At 34.3% G+C, this 22831-nt stretch overlaps 1 protein-coding gene across 1 annotated transcript in view; it reads left to right on the top strand.

Moving 5' to 3' along the window:
* The window catches only part of LOC123539393 (neurobeachin-like protein 1), a 104847-nt gene extending 82402 nt beyond the window's left edge, over window positions 1-22445 (top strand). Inside the window, exons 41-55 of the mRNA XM_053530566.1 lie at window positions 653-777; window positions 1697-1837; window positions 3091-3221; window positions 4344-4453; window positions 5071-5188; window positions 6273-6370; window positions 7016-7129; window positions 7753-7842; window positions 8200-8309; window positions 9015-9187; window positions 9568-9662; window positions 10132-10248; window positions 16229-16390; window positions 17746-17894; window positions 18196-22445. Of these exons, the coding sequence (XP_053386541.1) occupies window positions 653-777; window positions 1697-1837; window positions 3091-3221; window positions 4344-4453; window positions 5071-5188; window positions 6273-6370; window positions 7016-7129; window positions 7753-7842; window positions 8200-8309; window positions 9015-9187; window positions 9568-9662; window positions 10132-10248; window positions 16229-16390; window positions 17746-17894; window positions 18196-18337 (1875 nt within the window). The 3' untranslated portion in view covers window positions 18338-22445. The remainder of the gene's footprint in view (window positions 1-652; window positions 778-1696; window positions 1838-3090; window positions 3222-4343; window positions 4454-5070; window positions 5189-6272; window positions 6371-7015; window positions 7130-7752; window positions 7843-8199; window positions 8310-9014; window positions 9188-9567; window positions 9663-10131; window positions 10249-16228; window positions 16391-17745; window positions 17895-18195) is intronic.
* The last annotated feature ends 386 nt before the right edge of the window (window positions 22446-22831 follow it).

Below are 22831 nucleotides of genomic sequence, written 5' to 3'. Positions count from 1 at the left end.
AGGTTTTGGCCTTCGTGAATGACTTTGAATCAGTTGTTTCTAATTGGGTTTGAAACATTGCTTTTAATGTAGAATTCTGTCATGTGAGGAAACCATCCAGCTGGCTTATGGTAGGTTGGTGGTTCAACCCAGGTGTGAGCCTGTGATTGAAACAATGCCTGGTGGGATAATGGGTCTTCCACTTCCATGAAAAGTTAGAAAGTCACCTCATGACCTGAGTATGTGGCATTGTGATTTAAAACTCAAAAAAATATTAATTTGTTCCTAATCATCCTAGGTGTGTACTGTAAAATCTGTTGATTTTGTTGGCATAAAATGTAGTGATTTGTCCCAAAACAGTGTTTGCATTAGGACATGAATCAGTGGATTTCAAACTTTGAAAAATGGACCTAAATTGTATGTATTGACACAAGATCTAAGGAAATTTATTTGATAGATGGGATTAAATCTTATGTATTGACTCGGCCACAATATTATATGAAAATTACTTCCCTGGGAATGATAGAAATTTCACAGCATTGCCTAAATCACTGAGAACAACAAATTGAACTGAGAATAGACCACTGTAAATGCCATTTGCTTAAAGTTGTATAGTGAAGTTCTTGATATTAAGTTGCTTTGTATAACCAATACATGTATTTGTATGTTTCAGTTTCCATGGATACTGTGTGATTACACATCAGATACTCTAGATCTAGATAAACCTGAAGTATTTCGAGATCTCACTAAACCTGTTGGTGCTTTAAATCCCAGAAATGAAGAAGAGGTTAGAGAGAAGTAAGTCTTATAACTTTACTACTGTAGAAAGGGATGTACACTTTGGGTTTTTGTCTTGCATTCTTGCATTACTTTAAAGCAAATTGTTCTGCAACTAATGGACATTGCTTTCAAAATCCACACAAGTTTTTGCACTTGTGAAATGATCTCAAATCTCAAACTGGGTTTGTTAGCTCTTGTTACAAATTGATGTCCCTTTTTATGCCCCCACACATTTATGTGGGGGCATAATTATAGCGTTGCTGCTGTCCTGGCATCTGTATGTCTGCTTGTCCCAAAATCTTGTGTGTCCAACTCTTCCCACACTATTAGCCTGATTTGCTTCAAACAGATGAACGAACTTGATGTGCAGATGACCGTAAATAAAAGAATTTTTTTCTTTGACTATTTTTACTGCAAGTTATACCTGGATCATTTTAAAGATATACTGTGCCCATCTTTTGCTATATTATATGTTGCTGTATATGTTGAACATATAACTTCGATGAATATTTTAACTAACTGTATGTACAGCTGCAGTCACAGTTAAATGTTGCATAGCAACAGCCATTTGTTAAAAAAGACTTCCAGTTTTTTTATTTGCAAAACATATTCACATTGTGTTTACTTATATTTATTGTGTAGTATTTTAAACATAAAAACACCACTTTTTATGTACACAAACACATTTATTCTATGTTTACATTACATGCTTGTATTAATTGACCATATTTTTGAATGTGACATTTGGGCATAATGTAGCTTTAAGCATTGGTATGCCTGCTAGCATCTCTGCAATTGCATAAGAATCTTTTGAGAAAAATAAACAGTCAAGTATGCTTTCATATGACAGCCCATTTTGAAATTGTACTACTTAATTTATGTTTCAAGAGTTTAACTGTATAGATGTATTGTATTAATGGTTTGTTTTCTTTGCTAGGTTTGATCATTTTGAGGATCCTACAGGAGTGATAGAGAAGTTTCATTATGGAACACATTACTCTAACTCAGCTACAGTGATGCATTATATGATCAGGATGGAGCCATTCACTACATTACACATTGCTCTACAAAGTGGAAGGTAAATAAATTTAACATTTGAGAATACATTAATTCAGCTAGAGAGATGCATTACTGTAAAAGCAGAAATTTTCACAAGTATGTAATTTAAGCTATATTCGCCAGGCCCTACATCTCACAAAAATTAATCCTCACGTAAATATTGACCATAGTATAATTCATATTCAGGTATGATAACATTTTTACAATTTTGCAAATACTTTACCTTGTGAACATACTCAAATTTTCAAATTCGCGAAATTTCGATCTGGCGAAAATATGTGCTTTTACAGTATATGATCAGGATGGAGCCGTTCACTACATTACACATTGCTCTACAAAATTGTAAACAATTGTAACTGTACTCAAAATTTGTAAATTATAAGATTGCAATGCTTTGTCAGTTTCCAGTAAAATTCATTGCTTGTAAAAATGTGTACCTTTATACCCTTTTCAAAGAAAAGGGTATGTATTGTTTTGCTTGTGTTGGTTAGGCAGTCTGCATGTCCATTCATTTCAGATCAATAACTTGAAAAGCTTAGGTCTGTAGCAGTCAAACTTAACAAGATGATTGCCTGTGGAATGTGTTTAGGGTCATTAGGTCATGGTCATATTTGCATTGAGATTAAAAATGGTTTTCAATTGATACATGGGCAATGTTTGGGGCTTTGGACATCAAACCTCATGAGATGCTTGTCCCTGGTCAGTAGAAAACCCCTTTCTGGAAGGTCCTAAGGTTAAAGGCCACAGTGATCTTGAGATGACTTGAGACCATTTAGAAGTAAGGCTGACAAATTTCATGTGATGATTTTGGAAGATCTTAATTTCTTCCATTCACCTTTTGTATAAATGTCAAAATAACATGGACAGTTGTGGTAATTTTAGCGTAAGTTTACTCTTTAGATGGGTTGATGGTCGGGTTTAAGTGCAGATTAAATATAGTATGTGACAAATCTATTGTATACATACATACATACATATATACATACATACATACATACAGTAAAACACATATTGCTTGAGGTAGCAAGAGGAATAGCAATATGCTCAAGTTAATAAGGATTTCTTGAGATCCAGAAGATGTAAGAAAAATTGCCAGATACCTTATGATGCTCATGCAAGCCCGAGTGCTCAAACTATCTATACTCAAGGGACAAATGTGTCACTGTATTTGTGTTCAAGCTTCAAAATACTATAAATGTTTTAGGTGTACTGACTCATTTACCAATCTGAAGAATTTACCCAGGTAATTACTATATATACTGTATTACACAGGTTTGATGTTGCGGATCGCCAGTTTCACTCTATACCAGGTACCTGGAAATCTATGTACAACAATCCCAATGATGTCAAAGAACTTATACCAGAGTTCTTCTACTTACCTGAGTTCCTTAGCAACAGAAATGGTAGGTATTCTTTTATTTCCAAACTGGTCAGTCACATTCTAACAATAGTAATTTGGTATTCAATTCCTTTCATTAAATCGTTTTCGCTCATGCTCAGAAATTCATTCTTCTGAACAACTTTGGTCTTGTCTGATTACAACCAGACAAAGAAGAAACCCATTGCTGAACAGGCATAAAAATGATGATATAAATTTTTAAACTGAGAAAAAAACATACAGAATTTTCATTCTGTGCATCAGATTTTAAATGTAGCTAAGGATCCAACTGGTAAAACTAAGTTAGTAGAGCATTCGTGTAATGGTTGCTAGTTGATTCCTTGGTGAGGCAAATGTTCCTTTTGACCATTTGAAATAAGACATTATGTCTGACATAAGACAAGTATACCTAATATATATCTAAGGTTGAACATGTATGTCTAACACAGGACAGTATGTCTGACATCAGAAAGAATATATAGTCTAAGAGTCAATTGTCCTCTGTCTCTGAATTCATTTACAGTATGGCTTGTCTAAACAGTATGGCTTGTCTGAAAAGTATGGCTTGACTGACAATATGGCTAATCTAAACAGTATGGCTTGTCTGAAAAGTATGGCTTGACTGACAATATGGCTAATCGAAACAGTATGGCTTGTCTGAAAAGTATGGCTTGTCTGACAATATGGCTAATCGAAACAGTATGGCTTGTCTGAAAAGTATGGCTTGACTGACAATATGGCTAATCTAAACAGTATGGCTTTTCTGAAAAGTATGGCTTGTCTGACAATATGGCTTGTCTGAACAGTATGGCTTGTCTGAAAAGTATGGCTTGTCTGACAGTATGGCTAATCTAAACAGTATGGCTTGTCTGAGCAGTATGGCTTGTCTGAACACTATGGCTTGTGTGACAATGTCTGATCTAAACAGTATGGCTTGTCTGAGCAGTATGGCTTGTCTGAACAGTATGGCTTGTCTGAACAGTATTGCTTTGAATAGTATGGCTTGTCTGAACAGTATGGCTTGTCTGAACGGTATGGTTTGTCTGAACAGTATGGCTTGTCTGAACAGTATGGCTTGTCAGACAATGTGAGAATTTATTTTATGAATGACATCTAAACTTGTCTTTCTTCTGTATGTTACATATAGAATTTGATCTCGGCAAGCTACAGATCTCAAAGGAAGTTGTCAATGATGTCATTTTACCCAAGTGGGCAGCAACACCAGAAGACTTCATCTACAAACATAGGAAGGCTCTGGTAAGTGAACTGTAAGCCTAAGTATAATTATATTGCAAAAATGTTTTATCTCTTTACCATTCTAATGCCTGAAGATTTTTAAAAGCAGGTACAATTGAATTAGAGGACATAAATTCCACTTGTCATGTAGAAACTGCCATGAGTGGAATTTTCTGTCAGGTAGTCCTGCAGGATGAGTGCTTTTTTTTTCCCATAAGGAATTTACCAATCTCGGCTTATGTAGTCGTGCAACCAGGGTTTCATCGGGCTTGTACAAAATTAACATTTTATTGAATTAAGTGCCCAAAAGTTGTTGGCAAAAAGTTCAAGCTCCGTTAAAATCGAATGTCATGTATTTTCGTGACCCAGTATTTGCTGTGATTTTGGACAATTCAATTGTAGTTGTGTTGAAAACAGTCCAGGTTTGTTCTAGTACTGAATCCAGGAAGCTTGTTGTTACTGTGCTAAACCCAAAACAAACACAGAATGTAACTGTTCCTTTATTACAACTCTTACGTCACTTGGCTGCTTGCCATGTTGGAGGTGCATTTATTTTACTATCACATGGAACCCCTGTGTATTTAGGTTATTTTGCTAACCATTATTGACAATTCACAAATCCCTCTGATTATTTTCAGGAGTCAGAATATGTGTCAAACAATCTACACAACTGGATAGATCTGATCTTTGGATATAAACAGAAAGGCCCAGCAGCTGTTGAGGCCCTCAATGTGTTCTATTATTGTACTTATGAAGGTTTGTTGAATTATTGTTACTTTTGATACTGATAAGCCATTTAATTTCTTGGGCATGAAATTTTCAGCTTACACAGATTTTTATACTTTGTAATTTATATTAATAATATTGATAAGGACAGAGTTTCATGGGTTTCACATTTTATAAATAGAATAGTTTTTGTTTTTTTTCCATGGATTGACACCAACACAAAAAGTAGTCCCTAATGAATAATTATGATTTCACAGTACAATACCATTCCTATCAATTTTCATTTTCATTCTGTACACTGGTCAGCCTAAGACTTGGCTAAGGAGCATATAATATGGGGTTTTACACATTTCATATCTTTCCGTGAACAGAATCAAACCAAGTCTGCCATAATTTTGCATGATTGTGGTCCGTGCTTTCAAAAATCTCCCTAGCAAATTGATTGAATTACTCAGTTTGTGATCATTTACCGATTATTCTTGTTCTACTAGATTCTTTATATATATTGTGATATTGATACTGCTTATTCAAAACAACATACCAGTATCAGATATTGAAATTTCTAATTTTCATGTAAAATATAATAATGAGTTGATCAACCATGTGGGTGGTGCATAGAAATTCAAAGACCAAGTAAATTTTTAAAGGAAGAAAAAAATATGTCCACAATCATTTACATATAATCGCATTTAAGGCCAACAATAAAAGCTAAATTCTCCTGTTCTTGTACCCTGTTAGTGTTTCAGACATACTTTATCTGTGATAGAATCCAAACAAGGCACCTCAGTGGTCAAGAGGTTACTGACTTTAAATCACTTGCCCCTTACCAGTGTTGTTTCAAACCCCTGCTTGGGTATAGAATTCACCATGTGAAGAAGCAATTTAGCTGACTTACAGAAGTTATAGGTTCAACCCAGGCACAGGCCCATGCCTGAACCAATTACCAGAGAGACACTGGGTCTTTCTCCACCATCAAAAACTGGAAAAATCGCCATATGACCTAAATATATCTGTATGAATTTAAGCAAATAAAAAGGAAACAACAAAAAAAACAGATAAGCAACTCAAAAAAGAGACAAAACAATAAGATAGAATTTTCCCATGCTACTTGCAGGAGCTGTAGATTTAGATGCAGTAAAGGATGCCAATGAAAGAAAAGCTTTGGAAGGAATGATTAACAACTTTGGACAGACTCCTTGCCAGTTGCTGAAGGTAATATTGCTTAGATTTTATATTCTAAACTTTACAGTATATTAACACATACTGACTGGCAAGTCATGAATTAAGTGTTTTATTTCATAACATCAAAGTAAAATATTCACAGGTTTTACCCCAAAGTTTTGACGTAAGCCCAATGAGCGTGTGCTGTATAAGACAGGCCATGTAGTATAAACTATGGACCAGCAATTTATATCAAGAATCATGTGATAATTACAAGTAATGCAGCATTTCTGCTTAGGGTACTTACCACAAAAGATAATAATATGGTATATGTAGTTGTAAGTCCACTACAGAACTGGGTGAAACACTTGAAATATTCAAGCTGTACTGTAAAATATAGATTACTTGAAGCAAGAGGATGGGAAACTGAGTTACCTGTTGTTTCAAGTGATTCAAACATTGACTTGCTCAAGATCCCAGGTGCTCAAGCAATCAATACTCAAGTGAGCATCATTTCAGGATAATAAAATGTTTACCACATATAAATTGATATGAAAACTTCATATGTGTACAGTGCAACAATCTATCATCCTTTGAAATGAAATATTTTTACTAAAATATTTAACCCTGAATAGTCGTACAAATTAAATTTTATTCTTGCATATACTTATATTCTCTTTATTATTGTAAATTTAGGATCCACATCCAAGGAGAATGAATTTTGATGAGGTTGTCGCCAAGGCGATGAAGACTGACAAACATCTCAGTGTCTATTACTTCCTGGATCAGCTCAAAGTCTACTTTGTAGAGGTAAGTCTGACATTTAGTCTCTGCTTAATAGAAGTTGGTGTGACTGTGTAGTTTACAGAGCTAAGAGTGACACTCGGTCAAGTCTGTAAATTGAGGGTTGATAATCAAAGTCTTCTTTGTGGAGGTAAGGGTAACCCAGAGTTTGATTTTTAGAGGTAAAGGTTACACTCAGTACAAAGTTAAGGGTGACATGTAGTATCTACTTTATAGAGGCTAGATCATTACTCTGTGCACTTTACAAAGGTAAGGGTGACACTCAAAAACTTACTTTGTATATTTTAGGATTTTCCTAGTTCTCTACAAAGGTAAAGTTGACATTTGATTCAGTTTATAATGACTAGTGTGACACTTCATTTAGTTTACAGTGGTTAGGGGAGTAACACTTGATACAGTTTACAATGATAAGGATGACCCTCAAAGTATACTTTGTGGAATCAATAAGGACACACAATTTTGAACTTGTAGAGGTCAAGACTGACTCAGCATCTACTTTGAAGAAGTAATAGTAACACTTGATTTACCTGTCTTCATAGGTATAAAATGTTGTAACATATGAATGGATTCTGTATTATGTATAGATTTATAAGCAAGTTATTATTAGACCAAATACTTTATACTTGTAGCTTTCATCTGAGGCGGACCCACTGGTATATATAGCTGTTCCTAGAAGTCAGCCAAGGTCTATTATACAACATGGAATGTTAGATACCCTGGTATACATGCATTCTTACTGATTTTTTTGGCAAATTTCCTAGACAAGAATTATTTGATTTAACATTATGATATTTATGCATAATCTTTTATACTGGTACTACATGTATATACAGTATCATCTATGCTGTTGATAGCTGTAAAGAGCAAACACCTCTATATAGACAGATATATTCCTGATTAACCTTTGTGGACCGGCAGTTTCTGTACAACAAAGTGCAGTCCTTCCCATTAAATATTAAACAGAACTTGTGATAATAAAAGGCATTGAAAATAAATCTGCAGACATAAAAGTTTCTGAAAATTTTGCATGTTGTTAACATGATGGCTGTCAGTAATTTATTTATAATCTCTTTTAGGTAACCGTATCCTCACAGGGAATACTTGGGACACATGGTTGGCTGCCGTATGATAAATCCATTACTAACTACTTCACCTTTGATAAAGACCCTTCAGTCTCGAATCTCAAGTATGTAAACAATACAATATGAACTTATTGAATGTCTCCTTGTCACTTATTGAATGGCTTCCTTGGTAATAGTCAGAAGTATTGCCAGAGTATGAAGGACGGATGACCTTTATTGACCAACAAGCCATTCAATAGATGTTTATTACATGACATTGTGTAGACATTTTTCTAACTTGTTTTATCGGTATAAAACTTTAGAATGCAAAATTTAGTGTTGTACTATAGACTGGTGAATAGCCCACACTGTTGACCAGAAGTTGATCTATAAACAGTTATGTAACAATTGTATTATTGACCAACGAGCTATTCAGTTAGTGTTTTACTTGACTACATCAAAAATAAATTGTCACAATGTTTTCTTGAAGTTTTGAGTCCTGTAGTCACATGTTTATAGATGGCAATAGGTAAAATAATGTAAGTATGTTTTTTGGGGGTTTTTTTAAACACAGTTTATCACAAAATGGTCGTGTTAACTTGGATTATCTGAGATAAGATGCTGAGCTGAGAAAACATTTTCTGTAATGCTTTTATGGTCAGACGAATTGTTGTTAAAAAAAATCTAGGAATTTATGTTTTTTGACAAACTTTTAATATCTAAGAACGTATGTGTCAAGTTACCTTGGCAGGCTGCCTTGATGATATAATTATGTGATTTACTAATAGCTCTTGTTTCATTGTTGCTGAACTGTTCTATGTCTGTTTCAGAACTAGGAAGAAGTTCAACAGTCCGTTTGCCCCAGGAATTGAAGTGAGTGCCAAGTTGTTTGTTGTTACCCACGATTCCAAGCTGTTGATCAGTGGTGGTCACTGGGACAATAGTTTACAGGTTTACCATATTGGCAAAGGACGTAGGATCAACCATATATGCAGGCATATAGGTACTGAGATATTGAACATTATATGTTTACAGGTGTGTCATATTTAGATGAAATGTAGACTCCATTTTGGAATGTGATTTTAAAACTTTTTACCTATACTCATGATGTCAGGGTTATAGGATAAGCCATATTTTAAATAGTTGTCAGTTTGTGCTAGTTCTTTTTACTTTTCTCACAGAACTAAATTTAGATTGATTTATTTATGAATTCATTTTGTGTAATTTATTTATGGAAATACAAATTGATAATTATGCAAAAATCTAACTAATAATTTAAGCAGAAGTGGCGCCATCATCAAATTTCAGTTGTTTAATTTCCTAGTTTTATATTGAGGTAAAGCAGCAGTATATTCATGTATATAAATTGTTCCTGTATTTTAGATATTGTCACATGTTTAGCCTTAGACTACTGTGGCAGCCATCTTATTACTGGATCAAGGGACACAACTTGTATGATTTGGCAAGTTCAGCAGCAGGTATATATTGTTTTATAATTCCAGGTAGTGTCTTATACTGTTAAATGCTTTAATTATGCCCCCCTTTGAAGAAGCTGGGGTAGTTTGCTTTGCAACTGACGATGGTGTCAGTCATTCCGTCTTTCAGTAGAGCACAGTTTCTGTCCAATAATTTGAGAACTAATTGACCCAGAACCTTCAAACTTGGTAGCATGAGTAAGAGGGATCAGTTGGTCAAAGGGTCCTGAGTATTGAAAACGGTTTCCATCCATTAACATGAGATCCACTTGACTCTGAACCTTCAAACTTGGTAACTTTGGCTTATGAAGTAGATGACTGCTGTGATTTTAGGGTCATGAGGTCAAAGGCCAAGGTCACGGGCTGGAACTTTGAAAACGGTTTCCCCTCAGGACCACTCGATAATATAATAGTAAATAATGTGTAGCTGTTTATATATGCCTTAATTGAAATTCAAACTGTGTTATTTCAGGGAGGAGTGTGTGTAAATCTCTCAAACAAACCTCTACAAACCTTGTATGGTCATGATAATGAAGTGACTGCAGTACATATCTCGTCTGAGCTTGATATGGCAGTTTCTGCCAGTAAGGTAAGCTTGTTGAGCTGGATTTGGCAATTTTTGCAAGTAAGCTAAGCTTGTTTAGCTAGACTTTGCAGTTTCTGCAAGGAAGTTAAGCTTGTCAGGCTGGATTGGACAGTTTCTGCAAGTAAGGGAAGCTTATTGAGCTTGATATCCTTTCGACGGTACTAACGTAGTAAAACGTATGGAAAAATCGATCTCTGAAAAACCAGTGGCTATACACATAGCACGTCTACAACGTAATTAAACGGTAAGAAAAATGTGCTCCGTGAAAACCATGCCGTATTAGCGTAGAAAGGCCACCGTTTTTAATATTTTCTACAAGGATTGTGCTCACTTTGACATGTAGTTATATTAATAACATTACGAGTTTGAAAGAAATAACTCCAAAAATATTTGCTTAATTTCTTTTTTATTATGATATGATATGGAGTTATCAGATCGGTTACATGTACATAAAATAACGTAATAAAATCAATTCATCATAAAAAAATCAATTAATAACAAAAATGGCACTCATTTCAAATGCGAATCGTTTGACTTTCCAGTATAACTTAAATAGGTTTTACAATTTCCTGCATAAGTCGAAATCTGAAAATATTAGATTCAGAGAACAAAACTTTGATTAGTCAAACTATATCCGTGAAATTCGATAATTATTGATTTCAAATAATAACGGATCAAAACTCTGTGAACTTTTTACTAAATACGATCTGTTACGGTTCTTTACACTATGGCTTACGTTTTTGTCCTAATAATTTAGCTTTAATAAAAATGTCACAGTAGTGGAAAAGTGCGTTTTCTGCATTTTCATATGTTATGGTCTCCGTTACTAGCATCAGTAATTTGATTTACAAGGAAAACAACAAATGCTTAGATACTTGATACAAGTTGCAGTAGCATGATACAGAAACAACGGCTAAGTACGCTGTGAATGCCCACACAAAAAGAAAATTTCAATAAAAGCTAAACTAATCCTAGGCAATGGTACGCTTTGGTTGTCTAACAAGAGGTTCAAGTGGAGGCAATATATTTCAACACTTTTACGCATTTACTCTCACTGGATAGTTTTGCATAAACAACTATAAAAGCTAGCCTAAGCAGTGTTGAGCGTTGTTCCAACAACATAGACCGTTGTGAATATTTTGCCTTTCCAATCTTTGAATACGTTTCGTCAAGTCAATTTACACTCGAATACATAGGATACGAATACCATAGGATGAATACAGTAATGTAACTTTTTCTACCATAATAATTATAAAAACGATCTGACTTACACATAAATAGAACATATTACAGATAGCATTACAAGATCATAAGATTGATATTATACGGATTAAATAGCATCATCTATCAGATTGAATACTTGCATGCATAAGTATAATTACGAAAATAAAATAAAGATATTTTCTTCACATGGTAAATGACACAATAAAGTATACTTAAAACTGACAGACAATCCAAGCCTTCCAATATAAAAGCAACGTGATGTACTGCATTTCTGCATTCAGTGTTTCTTCTGGTTTCACTATCGAGCAGTTTGAAACACATGTTTATAAATGTCATTGCTGGATAGTTTGGGCATCATTTAAATTCCGTTTTGCAGTTTTGACACCTTAAAATGTCTCAACGAATATATGCGCATACATAGTCCGACATTGGTCCCATGTTACATGTACAATGTAAACTCGGGTCGGGGTTTTCTTCCGCGGCGATTTCCTTGGCGGGCTTCCAGTAAGGTCTGCTGAATAAAGTTAATTAAGAAACAGACATATTCTTTGGTTATTCCGGCTTTATTCAAAAACAAAAAGAGTACTATGTTCGTTAAGCCTGATAATAAAAATATTACCTCGTTACATTATTTCTGTCTTTACATATTGACCTGCCCGGTAAGCTCTATCGGTAGAGCCATGGGCTAGTGTACCTATGGACTCTGGTTCGAACTCCTGAAGGTCCGGCTCCTTATGACGATTTTGACATCCATCTCTGTTTCAAGTGATAAGTTGCCAGGAGTTAGACAGCCAGGGAACGTGTTGGTCAACCGGTCGCTTTGATATAATAAAAATACTATCTATCAGTCAATCACTCACTCAATCATTCCTAATATATTCAAATGTTTGTTGTGTCGATATGTACAAACCTTTTCTCGCAGGAATCAGTCTACGTTTCGTGCCAGATTTCCTTTCATCATCTAAAATGTTTAAACGTGTTTAAGTAGAATTAAGAGGCATGAAAAGAGTATGGTATTTGTTTGCAAATATGTCATTATTCTTTGCAATAGTTTATTATCTTTGATGCTGAATAATGTTATGTTACCGAAACAGTTATGACAACGAGCCTTTACTATGATGCGGTATGTCGTAATATAATTTATGTGTTTCATACTGTGCATAAATAGGGGTCATAATCAGTTTTTGTTTCGATGTTACCTTTATTCATCTGGCGAATTGAATCCCTTTTTCTTTGAGGGCGTCGATAATACTGATTATTTATTTATACATTTATACATATTTGTATTACATATTGAAACAAAGTTAAAACAAAATGTTTTCTTACAAAAATTTAGACAAGGAATGAAGGTGTTAATTACTTGTGCAAGTTGACATTGCATTGTGAACATCCATACAAAGTTTCACGTGATCGACCTGTTTCTGTCTTGAATTTCATCTTGCTGGAGTATCGACCCGTTCTAGGACGACCCCTGAAGGACACCGACTGGTGATTTGAGACTGAAGTTTCTGACAGGGATACTAGATCCATTTGACTTGCCAGGCGTAAGTGATCAGAATACCCTCCAATAAGCTGTTCAGCAACCTATTTCAACATTTAGGTACATGTAGGATAATATAAATAAATTTGTAAGCATGACTCTTTTACTGTTGCTCATGAAAAAAGACTTTATTGCTTAAGGATGTACGAGCGAATTTTTTCTAACGTTAAGAATTTTTTCATACCCTGTGAACTTGAAGAACATTAGTTTCTAAGACAAACAAGAGCAGAAAAAACATAGGTCACCGAACTCGTCACCCACTGTTTACGCATTTCTGAAATTTTGTAAAATTGAAAAAATGTTGGTACTTTATAAAACATATAATATCCTACTTAATCTTATAGGGATTTCGGGTCTTACTGGTTAATATGAATATAATGGTGATGTCAGTATTATATAAGCATAAGTGTCACTAACAAGTCTCTTTAATGTTTACATGTTGACATAATTACCCCACACACTTTATTTTCAATGGAAAAAACGTATTTAGATCTACAAAAAAAATTCTGACGTTAAGATTTTCAAAATATTTTGCAGCATTATTGACACACAAAAATGCTTCAGAATGGAAAGAAAAAAAGTTGGGGTCACCGTGCATCTAAGAGATTTATTAAGAAAAAACTGTTAAAAAGTGGTGAATTTTGATATATTTTGTTCTTTTTGTTTTAATTTATATTTTCTGGATAATATAAAGTGCTATGTTGAAAATTTTTATTTTATTTATAGCTTAACATTATATGTATCAGTCAGAAAAATATCAAAACCAAACCTGATCTACTTTAATAGATATTTGAAATTACCTACCCCTACCCCATTGTAAATCTTACGTCAATTTTAGGCAAATGCCAGCCAAAAATAAGGGTGAAAATTTTTTTTTTGGCAAAAAGCGTAATATATTTGGTTAAATGGTACATTATTAGCCATATTTTAATTATTTAGCATTAATTTTTGGCAAAACTTTTGTTAGAAAGCAATATTCGAAGAAACATTTTTCAAAATGGCGGATATCCTGAAAAAAATGCTCGTACATCCTTAATATCAATAGAAATACATGTACAGGTACATGTCGATGTTTTATGTATTACGTTTTAAAAGTAAGCTCAATTTATCTGAACAAAAAGGATGCAAGAAAGATATTATTTTAACCTCAATCTGAAACTTCACAGAATAGTGAAAATGTTACCTTCAGCTGAAACTTCTTGTGAGTTATCTTTGAGTGGGCAGTCTTGTAGAGCAAGTAGCTGTTGATTAAAGCCATGTCTATACCAAACCAGGCAAAATACGTCCACCAGCTTGTACTGCTTCTTTGTAACGAGAAACTACTTCTCAAATGGTCATGCCTATCGACACCTCCCATAAACTTGTTGAAGTTTACGATTGCCTTCGGACATGGCACTTCCGGGCATTCCCATTTCCCCTCCTCGTTTGTCTGTTTGCGAATGACTGTGTCTGAGCGAAGATTGGTGATTGGGTCGTAGTATGTATTTAGGTTGTAGACCGCCTTCTTGTCTTTCCATACCGTCGCCACGAGTCTTTTGTCTGTCTTGTAAGGAATTCCCCTCGTTTTAGGCTTTTAAAATTGTCGTCCTTTTTCTTTAGTGTTTAAGAGTCCTTCAAATAGTCGGGCCAGTATTTTCTGCCAGTATTGAAGGAACTGCACAAGTACGTATCTTATTCCAGCAGAGACAATGCTAGTTTAATCGATGTGTAATACTTGTAAAACGCTGCAACATAATCTATTGATGTTCAAGTGTACTTTAGAAAGTCCACAGCGTACGCAACACGAACTTTTTGTGTTCTAGCAACAAGACTCAACATTTTGTGTGTGTTATTTTCTAGTTAATATTATTACATGCTTTTGAGGAAAGCCATTACTGTAACAGTATTTTTCGTTAAATTTACGTAATACATGAATTTTTTTTAAAATTCATGTTTGTATTCAACTGTCAACCATAGCGGATATGAACGTATCTTTACTTTTATAGCACTTCAACCATTATGGTACGTTTTGTTGAAATCTGTTTGTTATAAAAAGGCTATAACGTAATTTATTGATGTAAAGACGTGCAATAAAAAGACCACAGTATATGAAAACAACATTTTTTTCGTATCGTTACGGTATATTTTAAGGTTTTACGCATTTTTACGTTATGGATATATGGATAGCCAATTTTCCGACCGTTTTATTATGCAACGGTCGTGTTCCGTGTATAGAGCATGGCTTTTTGGAACACAAAATTTCGAAACGCTCTATTACGTTATGGCTGTTCTACACGTATAGCGCCTGGCCGTCGAAAGGATATGGCAGTTTCTGCAAGTAAAGTAAGCTTGTGTGAGTGAAATTTGTCAGTTTCTGCTAAAAAGGTTGTTGAGTTTGATTCTTCTTTTCTCAAGGTAAGGTAAGCTTGTTTCAGATTTAAAGTTCATTCAGCAGTTTCTACAAGGAATAAATGATTATTTTTTATATGTTGAGCTGAATATTAAAGTAGATTTTAGTCATCTTAAGTTTATTTGAGCTAATTATAGAATTATCCGCAAGCAAAGTAAGCATATTCGAGTTCAGTGTGGATGTAAGTGAGTTCAGTGTGGATGTGAGTTCTGTGTGGATGTAAGTGAGTTCAGAGTGGATGGAAGTGAGTTCTGTGTGGATGTGAGTTCAGTGTGGATGTAAGTGAGTTCTGTGTGGATGTAAGTGAGTTCAGAGTGGATGTAAGTGAGTTCAGTGTGGATGTAAGTGAGTTCTGTGTGGATGTAAGTGAGTTCTGTGTGGATGTGAGTTCAGAGTGTATGTAAGTGAGTTCAGAGTGGATGCAAGTGAGTTCAGTGTGGATGTAAGTGAGGTCAGAGTGGATGCAAGTGGGTTCAGTGTGGATGTAAGTGAGTTCAGTGTGGATGTAAGTGAGTTCTGTGTGGATGTAAGTGAGTTCAGAGTGGATGTGAGTTCAGTGCAGATGTAACTGAGTTCAGTGTGGATGCAAGTGAGTTCAGTGTGGATGTAGGTGAGTTCAGTGTGGATGTAAGTGAGTTCAGTGTGGATGTAAGTGAGTTCAGAGTGGAGTTCAGAGTGGATGTAAGTGAGTTCAGTGTGGATGTAAGTGTATGTTATGTTCAGTACTGTTTTTTTTTTCTTTTCTGTATCTTAAATCTTTTTCCATTGAAATGCTGAGATTTCTTTTAAAAATGCACATATATATATATATATATATATATATACTACAGGATGGCACAGTTATGATACACACTGTAAGGAAAGGACACTACATGAGGACACTGAGGCCTTCCCAGACACCAGGGTACAATCTCAATATTCCAATACTCACAGTGGATGATATGGGACAAATTGTCATATATTGTCATGAAACTTTACCCATTGATCCTAAGGTAAGTTATAACTGTTACACGTTAAAGTAGATGTATGATCTAATATTTAAAGTATAACTGCGAAATGGTTAACTTATGTTGGGGACTACTTATCATAGATTTCATTGTTGTCAATTTATGTAGTTAAATCCCAACATATAAGAACATTTTCCATTCCTATTGTCTTTAAAATTAGATTTCCACAAATTATGTTCAAAAGAAGCGGTTGTTGTTACAGTCAAAACCATGCAGTTTTGTGCCCTTGTTAAATGATGCCACTGAAGGCTGCTTGACAGAGAGGTTGTGGCTTTTGAAGCCTTGAGGTCTTGTTTAACAACAGTATAGGTTGTCCTGAGAGAGCCTAACTCAAGAATGATTCAAACAAACTTTACTGTGATAAGCTTTCTTCACAAATAAATTAAAAGAATAGTAAAAACTTAGTGTTTATTAAAGGAAGTGTCTAGGGGTATGGATCCATACCTCTAGAACCTGATTCTAGGGGTACAGATCTGTACCTCTAGACAAGCCTGTTGGGGGTTTTCTAGGGGTATGGACCTCCAACTTTCTAGAGATTAAGGGTCATTTACATTTCAAATTTTGTTGAAAATGAAATAACAAATAAGAATTCATCAGAATTCACCTTAAACTTGGATCTAAATGGTTTACTGATAACAATGTTCACCCGATTTGTTACATTTTCTTTCGAAACTTAAATAACCGAGGAACACCGAATAAATCATGATGATTTGAATTGGCAGAAAAAAAAGATATAAAGACTAAAAAAAAAAAAAATCGTTTTTGGGAAAAAATATATTTAATGATAATTAACCCATAGGGTATTTATGTTTTCCACACAATTGGTAGCCGTTACGAGATACAAGGGACGTTTTCACAAATAAATAACAAAATAAATAGGTGCATATTATTATGCTTAATTTATTTTTTCTGCTGAATTTCAAATAGAATTCATTAAAGGGTTACAAGCACGCATTTATCTGTTACCAACAGTTTATTTTACAACAAACTTATCAGCACGGAACAGTGTATTCATTTGGAGTTCCTCGGTTATTTAGGTCTTGAGAGAGAAGGTAAACAATAGGGTGAACTCTGGTATCTGTAAACCATTTAGATTGAAGTTTTAAGTGAACACTGGTTAAATCTTATTTTTGTTTTTTTTTCAACAAAATTTAAGATATATATTACCCTACATATCTAGAAAAAGGAGGTCCGTACCCCTAGAAAACCTCTAACAGGCTTGTCTAGAGGTACGGATCTGTACCCAACGAAATAAAATCAAATTTAGTAGCCTACAACCTTTATGTTGTCTTGCCACGCATCTTTTTCTAGCTCCATGATTTGCATATCTCTTCTTTCAGGTTGTTACCTCTCTTCATTTGTACTCTCTGAATGGAAAGCGCATTTGTACACAGGAAGTTCAGAGTCATCTTGGTCACATAATCATTAAGGGAGACAATTTGATAACAGGAGATGTTGATGGAAATGTGGTTGTATATGAAATTTTTGGGTAAGTTTATCAAGAAGTTGTAAATGAAATCTATAAAAAGATTCTTTTGGAAGCAAAGAATGCAACCAAGAATAATAATAGCAGACTCAGTTTGATTGAGTCTGTTCATGTAAATTAACTTATTGGGTAAGATCATAATGGTTTTAAATGCTGTCTGTGTAGGACAGGATCTTGCCAACCCAATGGACAACAGAGATGAGTAATTTAAAATGTTTAATCATGCAGTTCTTTAACTTGTTTACATGCATATTAAGAGAGAAAAACAGCTTGTTACCAAGAATTTTTTACTTCTTACTTTCAGTTTGAAGCAGTTGACTTCCATACCGCTGATTGTTCCTATACATAGCCTTGCCTTAACTAACGGAAACAGTCACCTGTTAGCCGGACTCAAAGATGGAAAACTTATCATTATAGGGATAAAGTCACTACCAGAAATCAGGTGATCAGTGGATCACACATATGTTTTAATGTGATACTTGATCTGTTTATATTGGATATAGTGTGTGATGCTGGGATGATGGAAATTTTTACATCTCGGTACTTTGATGATCAGGGGATAATGGAAATGTTTGCGTAACTTGATGACTGATAGTCACAGTAAAGTGGAAATATTTACAGTATTTGGAAAATGATGAAAATGTTGGCACTGATTTGAAAATGTACAAGTACATATTGCTTTAAGATAATGGAAATTGCCTAGTACATTGCTTGGAAAATGATGGAAATGTTTACACTTTGTGGGAAATAATGGAAATGTTTACATTCCTTGAAAAATGATAGGAGGGTTTACATTGGTTGGAAAAATGATGGAAATGTGTATCTTGCCTTGAAGATAGTACAAATATTTACATTGTTTGGAAGATAGGGAAATGTTAAGTTTTCTTGGAAAGTAATGGAAATGTTAACATTCCTTGGAAATGAGGAAATTGTTACATTGCTTGGAAGAAAATTGAAATGTTCATACTTCTTGGAAGATATTGAATTGTGTACAGGCTTGAAAGATATTAGTGATGAAAATGGTTTGCTTGGAGACAGAAAGTCATAGTAAAATAGAAAATAATCGAATTATTTTTATCGAGTTGAACAATATCTAGGTCCTTCTAGATACTGGATAACTTGAGCAGATTGCTAATCCTATTTGATCAGTGTTTAACTCTGTAAGAAAATATACATATCCTTTACACAGTTACATTTGTTAAGTCTTTTATGGAAATGTTCACATACTACATGTATGTGCATGTTCCATTCTTATTTTTGTATTGAAATCTTTCGCTTTTTTAAAGGGACGATGATTTTTATGTATCAAGATGTACCTCAAAATATCTATATATCTTTACTTCATGGCAAATGCTCTTATTTCTTCCTTTTTATAAATGAATCCTGCCAAGAATATATTCAGTCACTGTTTTTCCTGCTGACAAATAGAAATAGCGTTTAATGACCATACACGAGACAGTAAAACAGTTGTCTTTATTCGTGTGTATTTTTATTTGCTTAACCCTTTACATGCTGGACACGATTTATTCTGCCTTTGCAGCCAGTGTAGATCATGATCAGCCTGCACATGCATGCAGTTTGATCAAGATCTGCACTGTTTGCCATTCGGTTCGTATTTTTTAGGTAAGCATCCCTTTTAACAGGTAATGGTAGTTTCCAAACTGAAAAATAGACGAGTTCATTATAGAAATTTAGCAGGGTAAGGGGTTAAAAGACTGTAACACTTGAAATGGTGATCCTTGAAGGCATTTGGTGCCTGTATCACAGGGGGTCTTTACTCACATGTCTGACTGTAGGATCGAGTTTTACTGTATTATTCTGAGATCAGCATTGCCTTTTATTTGTACATATCATGTTAAAATTATTGTGATTGCCTCTAATGTGATGACCTTTGTATACTCACTTGTTCATATTACATTACATTGTACTATCATTGTTTTTGTTACCTAGTTAACATTGTTCTAGAAGTTTGGATACACAGTAAAACTTTAAATATTGACCATCCTTGGGAAAGAAAATCTCAATTATTTATAGGGCTGGGACAATTTTAAAATTTTGAAACCAGTTAATCATTTGTATGAAATGGAATCGAACGGGTTAATCGGTTGCCATATTTGAAATGCTGTTTTCTTTCCTGACGATCGTATAAAGATACTTCCAGCAGCTGACTTCATTAGAAGCTTACGGACTTTATCGTTTGGAAGCAGTGTGATAATTGATGTCATATTTTGGTATATTTTATTTTAGTTATATCACGACAAGCAAATCTGAGACTATTGATTATGTTACAGTTGATATGTTTTAGAGGAAATATTCTGCGGGTTTATGTGCTGGTCAAAGAAATGTATAATTTGTGGTGTTTATTATTTGAGAGCGATTAGCGGTTTTGCAATATTGAAACTGATTTCACCTAGTAATCGAATCGGATCCGATTAACCGAGTAATCGTCCCAGTCCTAATTATTTACAGTATTTTTGGTTTAACAGGAGGAGAAAATAGTTTCCTTTATAAGCCGATTTTTAAAAGTTGGCCTTTATATCAAGCAGGTTCTAAAAGGTGATCTTTATTTGGAGGTGGTCTTTGGCTTAGGTTTTGACTATATTGTATGTCAAATTTTTGTGGTGTTGTGGTGAAGTGCGAGATGCAGCTGACTTGCATGACTTGGAATAGGAATTTATGTCTGTAATATTTTTACTGGAAAAGATTAGATCTCCTCAAATGTGATTTTAAGCTTGCGTGTAAAAGTTGGAATTTTTGGGGGTTTTTTTGGTTTGTTTTGGATTTAGCTACATTTTTCAATGGTATTCAGTTTATGTTAACCTAATCAGTTTCCTGTATTTTATATCATACAAGCCTGTTCTTAAGAACTGTCAACTGCTTCCCATAAATCAGAGGTTGGAGGATGAATGATTACAGACACAATGTCTTTTATCAAATAGTCATGGAGAACATAAACCTGGCCCTGGGATCAATCTCATGACTTTGCATGAACTCATGAACATGCATTTCTTGAATATTGTAAGATCATGTTCCAGTTAGACATACAGGCTGTTTCATTATTGATACTGTTATTTATGAGGGAGAAGTTATGTTTTGGCAAAACATTTATACAGATGTTGGTACGGTACATGTTGCTATAATATATATATTTTTGTTATGTTTTATTGTGCAATATATATAATTTATATATGCATTTATATAAGTGCTTATTTGAATCATTTATTAAAAAGACCTGTTTACTCCTTGTTGCTTTGTGGATAAGATGAAGATAAAATAAGAACAATATGTAAACTTGTTTATTCACCTAATACAGCTTTTCAGAAAATGTCTTCAAACGTTTTTCAAAACCAGTCAATACACAAAGTACATGTATGTTATGTTATGAAACATTCTTAGGTATCTAAGGGGCTTCCGTGGCGGAGTGATTAAGGTAACCGCTTTCGAATTATGCCCCTCGCCAATGTTGGTTAAAGCCTTACTCGGGGTGTTGAATTCTTCATGTGAGAAGCCATCCAACTGGCTTAGGGTAGGTCGGTGAACCCAGATTCTATATGGTTCTACCCAGATGGCTGCCTGAGATGAAATAATGCATGAAGGGAACTTCCTCCACCAGCAAAAGCTGTAAAGTCGCCATATAACCAATAATTGTGTCAGTGCAACGTTGCAAAAAAAACCTTATTTAATGACAGTTTTAGAACTGGAATGATTAAAATATCTTATATAGATATGTCATCATAGGAGATTCCACATGTAAAATTTTGGAACTTTGAAATTAAAAATATTTTTATCATATATTTATAAGTGAGAAATAGGCAAGTGGTACATGATATCTTAGTTTAGTATTATTTGTATAGTACCAGAATAAATGGTGCTACATTAAACAAGAGTAGGTTCTCCTGTCTCTCTCTCAGGTGAAGTTAAAAGTTGTTGTTAAGAATAACAGGACTTTTTAAGGATTTTTGGTTACTATGAATGGTTAGCTGATACAAAGGATTTTTCTTGCCTTGAAATTAAGCTTCAAATTATTTTTTCTAAGACTGAAAGTTAATTACTACATACATACATGATTTTTACCATCTTAAAGGAGTGGCTAACTTCACGATTACTTTTCCCATTCTGCTGTAGGTTTGAAACCTTCCTTAGTACGTTATCTTGTGTGGGTATGCTGTGTAATGGATTTTGGAAGGTCACTGATTGTCCCCAGTACCCACTCAATACCAGAAACAACACCTGGATGAGATCCTGGCATCTTTTTACAATTTAATATTGAATTCACCATATGATCTGGATAGTATATGAGTAAGTAAGAGGACCATCAAATTTGAAATGTTTCTGACTACCATTTACAGCATGTTTGGTGACGTTGTTATATTTATTTATCATCGCTTTATTGCTACTGTATGCGTACATTTACTTGTTACCAGTATGTGCCATTGTATTTAATTGCATGTTTTATCAGATGTTATCTGTGAATTCATCAGTTACATATATCTTGAAGATTTGTCTTAAATGTATCATGCCAATTACCTGGATTAAAAAAAACTAAATATAAAACATGTTTTGTAATATCTGCATACCTTTTTTATCTGTGGACAGTGGTGGAGGCAAGACACTTCCAACCTGAAGCAGGTGAAGAACAAACAATTATTGAAGGGTCAGAGGAATTGCCATGGTAAAATAAATTATGTGACCTTTGCCCTTTTTATTTGCTAACCTGGGGTGTGTTTCATAAAAAATCTTAAGACTGTACTTTCTCCTAGGTGCAAAACTAGGTGAAAACTGCATTTCAAGAACATTTATGACTAAAATTTGAACTATTATTATGTTCTTTTTTTGTCCAGTTCTTTCTTCTTCTGGAATCTTTTGGTTTTACTTTATAGCAGGTGTTTGCTTCTTAAAAACAAAGAACTATAAAGTCTTTGTTAATAAGTTAATTAATT

The sequence above is a fragment of the Mercenaria mercenaria genome, chromosome 18, assembly GCF_021730395.1.
Source record: "Mercenaria mercenaria strain notata chromosome 18, MADL_Memer_1, whole genome shotgun sequence".
NCBI classification, from domain to species: domain Eukaryota; kingdom Metazoa; phylum Mollusca; class Bivalvia; order Venerida; family Veneridae; genus Mercenaria; species Mercenaria mercenaria.
Note: the sequence above shows the minus strand (reverse complement) of the source record. Positions and strands in the feature narration are given on the sequence as shown.